The sequence below is a fragment of the Elephas maximus genome, chromosome 2, assembly GCF_024166365.1.
Source record: "Elephas maximus indicus isolate mEleMax1 chromosome 2, mEleMax1 primary haplotype, whole genome shotgun sequence".
In the NCBI taxonomy this organism is placed as follows: domain Eukaryota; kingdom Metazoa; phylum Chordata; class Mammalia; order Proboscidea; family Elephantidae; genus Elephas; species Elephas maximus.
Window position 1 is genome coordinate 204,358,428 of NC_064820.1, and position 14,024 is coordinate 204,372,451.

At 43.4% G+C, this 14,024-nt stretch overlaps 1 protein-coding gene across 1 annotated transcript; it reads left to right on the forward strand.

Annotated features, from left to right (window-relative positions):
- Window positions 1-452: 452 nt before the first annotated feature.
- Window positions 453-13,584, forward strand: LOC126070418 (protein RoBo-1-like). The gene is made up of 8 exons (XM_049874617.1): window positions 453-479; window positions 858-904; window positions 9,517-9,554; window positions 10,024-10,107; window positions 10,528-10,630; window positions 11,523-11,672; window positions 12,300-12,431; window positions 13,285-13,584. The coding sequence occupies exons 4-8, from the start codon at window positions 10,033-10,035 to the stop codon at window positions 13,470-13,472; spliced, it is 648 nt and encodes a 215-aa protein (XP_049730574.1). The 5' UTR covers window positions 453-479; window positions 858-904; window positions 9,517-9,554; window positions 10,024-10,032; the 3' UTR covers window positions 13,473-13,584.
- Window positions 13,585-14,024: the final 440 nt, after the last annotated feature.

A 14,024-nucleotide genomic window follows, 5' to 3' on the forward strand; every position in this document is an offset into this window, starting at 1 on the left:
AAGACTGGTGATCTACATCTGAAAATTCAGTCATTGAAAACCCTATGAAGCATAGTTTTACTCTGATATACATGGAGTCACCATGAGCTGGAATTTACTTGATGGCAACTGGTAAAATGACTTTTGACATTGAGTATCTTTTCATGTACTTGTAGGTCATTTGTATATCTGAAATGTCGATGCAAATCTTTTGCCCATTTTATGGTTGGATCATTTATTTTTTTCTTGTTGAGTTGTACTAGACCTTTATATGTTTTGGGTATTAAACCCTTATCAGGTATATGGTTCCCATATATTTTCTCCCATTCTATAGGTTTTTTCAAATTCTTGATAAAGTCCTTTGATGAACAAACATTTTTAATTTTGATTTAGTCCAATTGATCTATTTTTTCTTTTGTTGCTTGCATGCTGATGTCTTTCAGAGTAAAGAAGACAGACGCGCCAGGTTGAATCGTATCATCCACACACACACCTAAGAGGTGAGTAGTTGTTTCCTATCCCCACTTTACAGAGCAGCAAAATAGAGACAGAGAGGTGAGTGAGAGGTGCCAAGTCTGTGTGCTAAGGTATGATTCTCTCCCCAGGCCTCTTGGTTTTGTCAAATGCAGAAGATCCCTCTAAGGACTGAGGTTGGGTACTGGGCTGGCCAGAGGTGGCCATGCTGCCCATTATGGGAGGGGTATAATTCCTCATGATAAGAATGTGAGTGAGAGTCCCTGTGAGTGGATCTGTGGGATGATTCTGAAGCCAGTGGAGGCTGTGGAGGGTACAACTCAAAGATAACAAACATGCAGGAAACTTCTACCGTCCAGACCAGTTCCTGCTATCTGTCTCTGCCTCTCTTTTCTTTTCCCCAGGAAAGATGTTCTCAAGGCCTCTGGCAGCTTTCCCACCACAACCAGAGGTCATCCCAGATTTCAGCATGAAGGGCACGGGAGGGCTTGCTGTGGACTGGCACTAGGAAGCAAGAAGGTGGCCCACAGTAGGGAGGTACCAGGTGTAACATCTGTTCTATGTGTGAAAGAAGTAACAGGGCCATGTGTATCAGCCTTGCGATGACACAATTGGCTCATTCCATCCCACTGTCCTTCTTTCTCTTCTTCCCTCAGCATGTCCTTGAAGCTCTGTGCCGTACTGGGAGCTGAGGTGGGGTAGGTGTTTTTGTACCATTTAATTACAGCAGGCAGTTTAACTAGTACATTCAGTAACCAGGATGTATTTAACTAGTACATTCAGTAACCAGGATTGAGCGGTAAACTTGGCCTCTGGATCTTACCTCTTCCTGTCAAATAATAGATCCTCATCTCCCAGCCACTTCAGCCAGTTCACGAGAAAAGTACTGAAAGAAGAAACTAAAAGGTTTAATGGGGGACAGAAAGAGGTAAAAGAACCATAAAACATATAACCTTGACCCAGGCCTCTACAGGGCAGGGTCGGGAACTGAGTAGGGTGAGGGTCAGCCCTGTCTGTGTGATGGGACATTTGGCAGTCTGGTAGAGACTGTGGACCCCTTCTCATGGGAAAAAAAGAAAATGTATAGGATTACAATTAAATTAGGAGACCCTGGGTGGCTCAGTTAAGCACTCGACTACCAGGTGAAAGGTTGGTAGTTTGAACCCACCCAGAGGCACATCTGGAGACAGGCCTGGTGCTCTACTTCTGAATAGTCATAGCCTTGAAAACTTTATGGAGCAGTTCTGCTCTGCACAAAGGGGGTTTCCATGAGTCAGAATTGACTCCATGACAACTAACAGCAAGAATTACATTGCAACACTTTTATAAAAAATAGTTAAAACATGTAAAATAAAACAAGTGTGCTTCTTTATGAATATATCGGACCACAAGACCTGGCTGGGACTGGTAAGGAAGAATTGCAGAGAGTTGGTGAGGGTAAAGAATTACTTTGAGTTGTGGGCAGATGCTACCTGATAGGCAAGCCTCAGGGGTTCCATGGGTGGGTGGTTTTGTTGTGGTTTGTAGACTTCATTTATCGTGGAAAACCAAAAAAACCATTGCTATTGAGTCGATTCCGACTCTTAGCCACCTTACAGGACAAGTAGAAGTGCCCCATAAGGTTTCCAAGGAGCACTTGGTGGACTTGAACTGCCAACCTCTTGGTTAGCAGCCATAGCTCTTAACCACTAGACCACCAGAGTTTCCATGAAGGAAGGGCTAAATTTCACTTAGAGATGTTGAAACAAAAATCATGTTAAGCCAATAATAGAAACTAATTGACGTTTATTTAATATACAACCAACCAAGCCCACTGCTGTTGACTTGATTCCAACTCATAGTGACCCCATAGGGTTTCTGAGGCTGTGACTCTCTATGGAAGCAGACTGCCTCATTCTTCTCCTGATTAGCTGCTAGTGGTTCCTAACTGATGAACTTTCGGTTAGCACTTGATTGCTTTAACCACTGCACCACCAGGGCTACTTTTATTTAATATACTATTTGCAAACTGGGATAATATTCTGTAAGAATGGTGTGGGGACAGCATCTGACCTCCTCTAACTTCACAAGGGGGAAGGAGAACCAAGATTAATAGCCCAAAGCTTAGTCCTATGAGGTGGAAGTCAGACATGCCTCCTCCCTCCACCATCTTTATCAATTCTGATGCCAACTATTCCTCCCACAGCACTCTACTTCTCTGTTGGGTTCGATAATTCATTGCAAGGGCCACACAGAACTCAGACAATACTCATGATTATGGGGTCTATTAGGGAAGTAACAGGTTATAATTCAAGTTGAGGAATGCTCAGTATACATACAGCCTCTTCCCAGCCATGCCCTCAGGTAGGTCTCTCCCTGGCACTTGGCCCCTCAGCCTGGCCCCTGCTCTGCTTGGGCAAGTGTTACAAAACTCTTTTAACTCTGCTGATAAGTGTCTGGGGGCACCCTACTCCACCAGCAGGCCTTGGCCCGAAGGTACTCAGCTCTACCTCTGTGTGTCAGAAAACCCAGCTCCACCAAATTCCTGAAGGCACCCTACTCTGACAGCAAGCTTCTTGCCCAAAGACACTCAGCTTTCTTGATCTGTGGGGTGGGAAGCCCACTGTGGGATCTCCTGCTGTTCTCTCCTGTTGCAGTTTCTCTGCCACCACTTCTCGCCATCTTCAGTGTTACAGCTCTCTCTCTTCCAGTCTCCTGGTTCCAGGAGCTTCTCAGTGCAGGGATCCCAGCTCCACTCTTAGCCCTTCTTGCTTAGTAGTGGTGAGATCCTCTCCTGCTCTGGAATTGGCTCTGTTTTAAGCCTAGCAGTTTGGCAAAACTGACCAATCCCCTTGGTTGGCCATGATTAGCTTATTTACATAGTCCCACCCAATCACTTGGGTGGGAGTTACATACAAGACTAAAGTGAGAAAAGCCACACAAAAGAGATCCATCACGCCACACTAGTGTTATTAGACATTTGATATAGCAGTTAAGAGCAAAAAGTCTAAAGTTAGAATACCAAAAACCAAAACCATTGCCATCTAGTTGATTCTGACTCATAATGACCGTATAGCACAGAATAGAACTGCTCCCCGGTGTTTCCAAGGAGTGCCTGGTAGATTCCAACTGCCGACCTTTTGGTTGGCAGCCATAGCTTTTAACCACTACGCCACCAGTGTTTCCAAAGTTAGAATACTTTGGTTCAAATCTTGGCTCAAACATTCATTGTGCACTGCACATTCCAACTCGAGAGTCAAAAATGTTCCAATGAATAATTACTATGCCATCTTATTGCTAGTAATTATTCATTGACATGAAAATGGGACCATAATAATGTTTGCATAAAAACAATTTACCCTAAAATATAACTTCTAGTCTGATGTTGGAGTTTCTGTTTCTTGAAACTGGCTGCACGTGGATAATTCTTCAAAAGACCACAGGCCTGAGGCTAGACTATTATTTGACTTAAAGGTGATTTTTAGGAGACCAGTTCTGGCTAAGAACTTAAGGTTCAAAGATTATATCATGGTGGTATAATCACCTCAACCTCTACGGCTCCAGAAATCTGGATTCTGTGAAAATTAAAAAACTTCGTTTCTCAGAGGTTTTTTTTTTTTTTTTTTTTTTTAAAAAGCACAAACCCATTGCTGTCAAGTCAATTTTGACTCATAGTGACCCAATAGGACAGAGTGGGACTGCCCCATAGGGTTCCAAGGAGCACCTGGTGGATTTGAACTGCTGACCTTTTGGTTAGCAGCAGAATTCTTGACCACTATGTCACAAGGGTTTCCTTTCAGAGATTAGTGTAAATGAAAGTGTGATCCTTCTTCCTCTCCCAGTTTGCAGAGTACCCAGGCGAGTCCAAGCCTCTGGGGCTCTGAGGCGACTGGGCGACTTTCAGGCTTCCCTGCCCATTGAGAAGGGTCGAGATGACAGAGGAAAAAGCAACTCGCAAGCTTAGCATCAAGTTTTCATTATTGAATATTTAAAATCCTATACTTCCGCATCAGCATAGACTGAGCATTTCATTAGGGTGAGGCACCCAACTGCCCCTGTTTAGCCAAAGCAAATAGCTGCTCATTTTGTTCACATGAGTCTAAGGTGGCCGAAGGGCAAAGACACGACTGACTGCCTGCCACAGCCCCTACCCTTCGCCTTCACCCTGCAAAGTAAGCCCACATCAGGAAACTGACTTTGAAAAGTAACACAGCCAGGGCCACATGGTGCTCAGGGGCAGAAAGAGGAGACAGTCCCTCTTGGCCTCACTCTTCAGCCTATTCTCCCTGCCTCAAACCCAGCTCTCTCCATGCAAAATAAAGACAGCATTTGTAGCTACTACTTTGAGGTTGTGACCTCTCTCCTGACACCAGGAGAAATTTGGAATGAGGTTGGAGATGGTTTTTGGAAAGGGCATTGGGTTATTTATTTATTTATTGTCTGTGAGGCTATTTTAGTTGGCTCAAGGTTATGGTAGAAAAAGAATATAAAAGAAGGCTTTGCCATTTTCTGAAAACCTACCTTTAGGAAAGAAAGTGTATGGGAACCTGAACACACCTCCATCTTTGCAGGTTTTTTTCTTGTACCTGAGAGGCGTGCTTGATGGCTAGAAAGATGGGAGGGCTCATGAAATTCAACAGGGCAGGGAGATTGGGATTTGTCTTCCTAAGTTAGCAAAATTCAAACAGCCTCATTGAAAGGAATACTGATGATATCCATTTAAAAAGAACTCCCAGATCTGTCTGGCAAATTCTGGCTCTGTCATTTTGTGGAGATGGTGTGATGGCTCTCTAATAAGTCGGTTAGTGCAGAACAAAGGCTGACTTTCTCCCCCTGAAGTAAAGGGCACCCCATCCCTTCACCCCCTTTCCCATCTCACCCCACAGCCTAGTAATGTGCTTATAGAGAAGTTTCACAGTGAACCATTATAGAGAAACAGAAAGCATCATGTTCTGACACTGGTACCAAAAGGAAGGCATGAGACCCATGGGCGCCCAGAGAAACTGAGCCCTGCCCACTGACCTCCCGGTCCATCCTTCTAGACCCTGCATTTTTGTGCCTTCTACAGTTACTCAGAGGGCAAAAAACTAGACCGGAGGCTAACTGTGGAATAGATCACCAATTGCTCATATGCTGAAATGGAAGAAAATTAGAACAAGTCCACAAAGGCCAAAGTACGACCTTGAGTATATCCCACCTGAATTTAGAGACCATCTCAAGAATAGGTTTGACACATTGAACACTAATGATTGAAGACCAGACAAGTTGTGGAATAACATCATGGACATCATATGTGAAGAAAGCAAGAAGTCTTTAAAAAGACAGGAAAGAAAGAAAAGACCAAAATGGATATCAGAAGAGACTCTGAAAGTTGCTCTTGAATGTCAATCAGCTAAAGCAAAAGGAAGAAATGATGAAGTAAAAGAAGTGAACAGAAGATTTCCAAGGGTGGCTCGAGAAGACAAAGTAAAGTATTATAATGATGTGTGCAAAGAGCTGGAGATAGAAAACCAAAAGGGAAAAACACACTTGGCATTTCTCAAGCTGAAAGAACCGAAGAAAAAATCCAAGCCCCGAGTTGCAATAGTGAAAGATTCTATGGGGAAAGTATTAAATGACGCAGGAAGCATCAGAAGAAAATGGAAGGAATATACAGAGCCATTATACGAAAAAGAATTGGTTGATGTTCAGCCATTTTAAGAGGTAGCATATGATCAGGAACAGGTGGTACTGAAGAAAGAAGTCCAAGCTGCACTGAAGGCATTGGGGAAAAACAAGGCTCCAGGAATTGACAGAATATCAATTGTGGAGTTTCAACAAATGGATGCAGCTCTGGAAGTGGTCCTGAGCCAAGAAATTTGTAAGACAGCCACCTGGCCAACTGACTGGAAGAGATCCATATTTAAGCCTATTCCCAAGAAAAGTGATCTGACTGAATGCGGAAATTATCAAATAATATCATTAATATCACATGCAAGCAAAATTTTGCTGAAGATCATTCAAAAGCAGCTACAGCAGTATATCAACAGGGAACTGCCAGAAATTCAGGCTGGATCTGGAAGAGGATATGGAACCAGGGATATCATTGCTGATGTCAGATGGATCCTGACTGAAAGCAGAGAATACCAGAAGGATGTTTACCTGTGTTTTATTGGCTATGCAAAGGCAATTGACTGTGCAGGTCATAAATTATGGATAAATTGCAAAGAATGGGAATTCCAAAACACTTAGTTTTGCTCATGAGGAACTTGGACATAAATCAAGAGGCAATTGTTCAGACAGAACAAGGGGATACTGCATGGTTTAAAGTCAGGAAAGGTGTGTGTCAGGGTTGTATCCTTTCACCATACCAATTCGATCTGCATGCTGAGCAGATAATCTGAGAAAAAAAATGAGAAGCTGGACTATATGAAGAAGAACGGGGCATCAGGATTGGAGGATGGCTCATTAACAACCTACGTTATGCAGATGACACAACTCTGCTTGTTGAAAATGAAGAGGACTTGAAGCACTTACTGATGAAGATCAAAGACCACAGCCTTCTGTATGAATTACACCTCAGCATAAAACAAATATCCTCACAACTGGAACAATAAGCAGCATCATGATAAATGGAGAAAATATAGAAGTTGTTAAGGCCTTCATTTTACTTTGATCCACAATCAATACCCATGGAAGCAGCAGTCAAGAAATCAAAAGACACATTGCATTGGGCAAATCTGCTGCAAATGACCTGTTAAAAATGTTGAAAAGCAAAGATGTCACCTTGAAGACTAAGGTGTGTCCGACCCAAGACATGGTGTTTTCAATGGCATTGTATGCATGTGAAAGCTGGATAATGAATAAGGAAGACTGAAGAAGAACTGACACATTTGAATTGTGGTGTTAGTGAAGAATATTGAATATACCATGGACTGCCAAAAGAACAAACAAATCTGTCTTGGAAGAAGTACAATCAGAATGCTCCTTAGAAGCAAGGATGGCAAGACTGTGTCTTACATACTTGGGACATGTTTTCAGGAGGGATCAGTCCCTGGAGAAGGACATCATGCTTGGTAAAGTCAGGGTCAGCAGAAAAGAGGGATGCCCTTAATGAGATGGACTGACACAGTTGCTGCAATAAGAGGCTCAAGCATAATAACGATTGTGAGCGTGGCTAAAGACCAGGCATTGTTTTGTTCTGTGGTACCTAGGGTCACTATGAGTCAGAACCAACTTGATGGCACCTAACAACAACAACAACAATAACAAAGTTCTTCATTTGACTTTGGTTAAATGATAGGCATCTGCTTGGTCATATTCTCATGCCCAGCCTTTGCAGGGGCACTGAGCAAGCCCTACTGGCCTCCCTTGCCTGCCCTGAGCTCTCGACACCCTGGCCTCTGAGGCCCAAGGCAGCCACACCCCTCCTCACCTGCAGGCCTGGCTCCTTCTCCTTCTTCAGCACTCAGCTGAGATGGCACTCCCAGGACCCTGGGCAGTCCCTGACTATTGTAGACCACCATAACCTCCCAGAACTTTCAAAACATGCAATCCAGATTTCTATGCCTGGTAGGAGAGTTTATTAAAATGTTATTTTGGAGTTGATTCTTACTCATAGTGGTCCTACTTGTGCAGAGTAGAATTATTCCATAGGGTTTTCAAGGCTGTGACTTTTTGGAAGCAGATTGCTAGCATGTCTCCCCAGGCACCTCTGGGTAGGTTCAAACTGTCAACCTTATGGCTAGTAGTTGAGTGCTTAATTGTTTGTGCCACCCAGGGGCTCCTATTGAAATATTAATTCCTGTGTTTTAGCCTTTCTCTCCCATTCCAAACAGGTTTTCAGAACATAGAGTTTATGCCCTAGCAATAAATGGGGAAGAAAATAAAGGCAGAAGGAGAAGGAAAATGGGCGTGTGTAGTGGTGGGGGTGGGGAGACCCCCAGTCTCTCTTCTAGAGAAATTCAAGAGGGTCCTGGGGCCGTGGATAGAGAAGGAGAAAGGGAGGGTCACAGCTTCCAAGCAGGAGGGCAACTGGGAGTTAGAAATTAGGAATAGCTGGACAGTGATGTCCACCACGTGCCAGGCACTTACATAGGGTGAGTGTGTAACTCACTACATAACTCAGTGAGTGAGCTTTAAGCCTTTCTAACATCAAGGCACTGAGGCCCACAGGTGTTGTTATGTGCCCCAATTTGTTCATACAGCCAGTGGGCAGCAGAGCTGGGATTCAAGCTCTGCTAAGGTTGACCCTGGAGTTCTCATCCTCGCCAATGTCCCACTTCCTCCCTTCTAACCACTCTCTGCTGGGTTATGTTCCTTCATAGCTGGGTTTGTTGTTAATATCGCAGCCTGCACCTCATCCTTTTTCTCTGATGCTTCAAAAAGATGAACATAGCAACATAATGAAAAGCAACTAAGGAAGTTGTGGTTTAGCATAAAATATAATCCTGAACTTTCTGGTGGCCAAGGAGAGAAGAGTTCATATCTATTATTTGGAAAAAGAAGCATGCTGGAACTTCAGAAGAGAAACACTTCTTTTTCTGGCACTACATTCTAAAAGGAATGTATTACCTGTAGTCTTACGTGAGTGGCACCTTACTCAGTGGACGGTGTCTTCAGTTCCATAACAACTGCAGTTGCATCTTACGCATTACAGAGCTAATGCTTGATAAAAGCTCAGGGTATTAAAATATTTGGTGAAGACACCTATGACTGGGAAGCTCCGAATTACAAATGGGGGTTCAGAATTACAAGCCGGTCCTCTTACTTTTTTTTTCTTTTTTTAACACTCTTTTGCTAAACTCACAATAATCTACTTCACTAAAGAATTTCTTGTTAGGAGACCAGAGGGTCAGAAATGGCTGTTCTCACAGTATCTTTCTAGAGGGTAAATGCAATTTCGTGTGTTTGGCTTTAAGTCAAAACCATATGTAGCTACAATGCTTTAATTACTAGACCACTTGGCTCTGGTGCTATAAAAGGAGCCGAAAGATGCTAGAGGTGAGATAAAGAGCTCATTTATGGCATTCACTCATCGTCTAAGTTTCATTTCTTTTCTAGGTGAGGTTCCCTAATAATCATTTACCTTCTTCTCTGTTTCAGAGTTAGTGCCTTCAAAGGAAGATTGGAACTACTTGAAGGTGAGAGTTTCCAGGTGATGGAACTTGTGTTGTAGGGGCTAGCCAGTTGCAAATGCAGTGGAATTTGGCTGTTTGTGGGAAGGGGTTTTTGGAATTGAGAGATTGGTGTCCTTGGCTAAGGGAATGCTTACTACATAAATAGCCTCCTCCTCTCCCCAGATGAGTGATATGTTCATCTTGGTCAAATCATCCTACTTCAGCTTTGGAGGGAGCTCTAACACCTTCCATATCCATGTGAGGAGGATCCACGTCAGTCTTTCCCAGGGAAAGTAGGCTCCTGTCTCCAGGTGCCTTGATGACAGAGACATTTTTGTCAAAGGCTTATCTGACACAAAACTAATCCTTGACAAATTTTTGCTTGCCAAATTAGAATGAATGGGCGATGCTCTGCAGTGTTTAGGATAAGAGACTTGGACCCTATAACCCTGGCCTCTCAGCTCTCACTTGTGCCTTGTGTAGTGTGTTTTAGGAGCCAATCATGCCTTCATCCTCCACTCTCAAGAGTCTCCTCATCACCTGTGTCCTTGCAGCCTTTGCTTTCAGCACTGCGTGGGTGAGAACAAACAAATGACCTTTTTCTCTCAAAGACCCTGAAGGGTAAGATAGACTATAACAAAGAGGAATGACCCACTTAGGAGAAACCAGGTTCACCTATGAGAACAGTGACAAGCTTTGCAGGGTTGAAGACCCTTTCTCTGAGCACAATAGTAAGCTTATTAGCAACCCAGGCTGTGGGGAGCTGAGAGGGACTGAGCTGGTGGTGGTAGTGGGTCAGAGCAGGCCTGATGTAGACCCCTCAGGGAGGGACTGTGGATTCCAGGGGTCTCCAGTTGCCCATCCAGCCAGTACAGGGAGTGAGTTTCACAATACCTTGACACCCAGGAATATTTGAGTATCGGAAATATCAAAAATGACTCCTGACATTTTCATTCCTGAATTACTTTTTGAATAATTTTTTATTTCCTTTTCCTAGAGTTATAATTGTGAAAGCTGCAGTTCTAATCCATGTAGTCCTGACCAGACATGTGAAGCCACCCAAGGCTGCTTCAATAATAAGCAACAACTCCAGTCACTAGGTATGCAGCACCCAGACACCCTGCCTAGGCTTCTAGGCATGCCAGAGGGAGAAGGTGCTTAGAATGATGTGGGTACTTTGTTAGGCAACTTGATGTAGTTCCACCTTCCCCTGTGCATCTTCTTTTTTTATCCTTGCTTCCTTACACAGGAGTCCTGGTGGCACAGCGATTGAGAACTCCACTGTTAACCAGAAGGTTGGCAGTTCGAATCCACCAGGGACTCCTTGGAAACCCTATGGGGCATTTCTACTCTGCCCTATAATGTCAACTATGAGTCTATGAGTTGAACTCCATGGTAACACATTTTTTTTTTCCCTTACATAGCTCTACCAGGCTAGGGGTTGGGCGTATGTGGTGGTGGGAAGTGTCAGGGGTGGGGCATTGAGCAGGAGACTCTCTGCAGATTGCTCAGTGCTTCAAAAGACCAGGAAATCCTGGTCTCCAGGAATCCCTGAGAGGTACAAATGACTAAGCAAAATGTTGGCTGTTTGAATCCACCCAGAAGTGTCTCATAAGAAAGGCCTGGAGATCTATATTTCTGAAAGGTCACAGTCATGGAAAGTGTATGGAGCACAGCTCTACTCTGACACACATGGAGTTGACAGCAAAGTCCGAGTTGATTCTACTACAATTTTTTTTTTTTTTTTAATCCTGGTTCCCACATCAGCCTCTTGGCGACCACTGAGGCATGACATTCCAACCCTAATAAATTCTAAGAAATTGTTCCTCCATTGTTTCATTCCGAGAAATGAACCAAAGCAGAAGGACTCTTTTGGAGAAGTGGAAAGATTAAAGACAAAGGGAGTTGAGACACCTAATCCTTTAACACTAGGAGCATCGCTTTCTCTATGGGTCAGTGGGAAAATTCTGTTTGGGGTTTGGTTCTGTGCAGGGGATGTCCTAAACTCTAAGCAGAGTAAAGGCTGTAATCAAAAAGAGTGTACCTCACTGGCCTTCACGGCATCACTGGGAAATGGATATACATTTTGGTACGACCACCGATGCTGCCATTCTGAGAAATGCAACAAAGATGATATCTCAGGTAAGTGCCTGCAGGCTGTATATCTCTGCTTCTCTCTTCTTCCCATGCCTGCTCCCAATCCTTTGCCTCTACCCTTCTGCTTTAAGTACCATTTCATGACCCATCTCTCTGCTTCTAAGTTGTCCTCTCACTGATTGTCTCTCCTTCTCCTGGTGGCTCTGGTGAAGAGTTAGAAATGGATATGACCCCCTCACCTGCAAGGAGAGAATGAATGACAGCTGTGTGGTAGGGCTTGGTACTGAGGATTTTATCTAAGTATCGGTGTGTAGATTTAAGTTACTTGCTTTCTCTTTCTAGCAGAGAAAATGGTCTTTCCTTGCCTACTTAATTCTTCACAGCCTTAACAGTATTTTTTTCAGACTACAGATTACTTTCCCTACTGTTATGTAATCACTTTTCCTCCAGTCAGAGAGGGGCTGTTCATGAAAGGGGCCAATAACACTGAATTTATATAAGGTTCATTTTGATTATGTTTTCCCAAATAGTATCTACCCTCATGCCCTCCCAGTTGTAAATAATTTTGATTTTTGGTGGAAGGATTATGGAATAATCATGTTCTTGGGGAGTAGTAATGCTCTCAGTTCCTTTTTCTATTTCTTAAGATGAAAATTTTCTCTCTTCATTCAGGGCCTCAGAAATCCTCAGACCCTAATGGCGTTAAATGTTATGCCTGCTACACTGATCAAAATATTTCCTGTGACCCAGTCCCCCTTACCTGCACAGGGACAGAAACAAAGTGTGCTGTGATTATTGGCACAGGTATGGATTTTTCCACAGGTTTTTGGTGTTCATCTTCTTAAAGGGTACAGTGTATTAGCTATGTAACAAATTATGGAAAAATTTAGCAGCTTAAAATAACAAATGTTCCTTATTTCACAATTTCTGTGGATCAGCTCAGTGGCTTAGCTCAGTGGTTCTGGGTCAGGGCCTCTCGTGAAGTTGTATTCATGGTGTTGAAAAGGGGCTGTGGTCATCTGGATTGAGGACTGACTTCCAAACACAGTCATGTGGTAGTCTGAAGGCCTCAGTTTTGAGTGTCCTCATGACATATCAGCTGGTTTCTCCCAGAGCAAGTGATCAGAGAGAGAGAGAGGGCGCAAGTCAGAAGCTGCAGTATTTTTTATAATGTAATCTCTGAAGTGACATGGCATCACTTCTGTTGTCTCCTATTGGTTACACAGCCCAATCTGAATTCCTTGCGGGAGGGGACCACACAAGGGCATAAATAACGGGAGACAGGAGCCATTGGGACCTTCCCAGGGGCTGAGTAACATGTAAGCAAGGGGTGGCACAGGGCCAGATGCTAGGTAATCTCTCCAAGGCTTGGAAGGAACCATCTGGCAGAAGAGGAGAGTACAGATGCATGGCTGAGACTAGGGTCCATGGGTGCTGATTAGGGAAGAGAAAACTGACATAGAGAAGAAGGCTGGAAGTCAGACCTCATATGTTCAGCTAAAGCACCTCTGTGATATGTTTTCTTCCTTACCTTTGCTTCCTTGGGGAAACCAGAGGGAAAAAATGTGAATCCCCCTCAAGATAGGTAGACATGAGGATGTGAGGAGGAGGGACAAGGTGAGAGGGAAAACTAACTCCTGGATTTTTCTCTTGGCAGTTGGTCCTTACTTTGCAGCTTTTGCTATGGGTTGCACCACTGAAAGTGCCTGCCAATTGAATGCAACTGTACTGGATAACATAGACATTCGTACCTATTGTATAGACCCCATCAGTGGGAACCCCCCTCTGATGCCCATCATCTCATCAATGCTCACTGGTCTCTTCCTGCTAAACGTCTTGCTGTGACCTCTCAAACACTGCCAAGCTCACATGGCTATAAACCTGAAAAAATTGGAGGCCTCAAATGATTCTCCTCCCCAACATTTCCCTGACATTGGAAAATTAAAGAGCTGATACTTCCATAAGTGCGTGTGTGACGACTTGTTTGTATTTTAGGTTAAAAAAGAAAAAATCCTATTCACCCCTCTAATGGCGTTTTTATTTACCCCAAGCAGCACGTTTCAGATGAAGTCTGAGATGGCAGGACTTTAGACAAGGGTATCTTCAAGAATTACTGTAACCTCAACTTTGTCACAACCCATATGCTCGGCCACACAGCCCTAGAACATGCCTCATTTCTGTTAAAATAAAATTATATTAAGTCAATAATACAAGTTTATTTAACAGACTATTTGCAAATTGGGGCAACATTTCTGACTAGAGAGTCAAAAATGTTCCAGAAAAGAAAATGTTTTACAGTTTTTTTTTTTTTATCCCAGCTTATTGCTTTAATGGAAACAGGGCCAGAATAAAATTTACAACATAACTTGTGGACATGCAGGATTCCATACAGTATTT

What these genes read in the sequence shown, in the direction of transcription:
- LOC126070418 (XM_049874617.1), top strand. Translation starts at nt 10,033, where the DNA reads ATGCCTTCATCCTCCACTCTCAAGAGTCTCCTCATCACCTGTGTCCTT. An exon ending in CAACAAAGATGATATCTCAG is followed by an intron (nt 11,673 to 12,299) that starts GTAAGTGCCTGC and finishes CTCTTCATTCAG; the next exon opens with GGCCTCAGAAATCCTCAGAC. An exon ending in TGCTGTGATTATTGGCACAG is followed by an intron (nt 12,432 to 13,284) that starts GTATGGATTTTT and finishes TTCTCTTGGCAG; the next exon opens with TTGGTCCTTACTTTGCAGCT.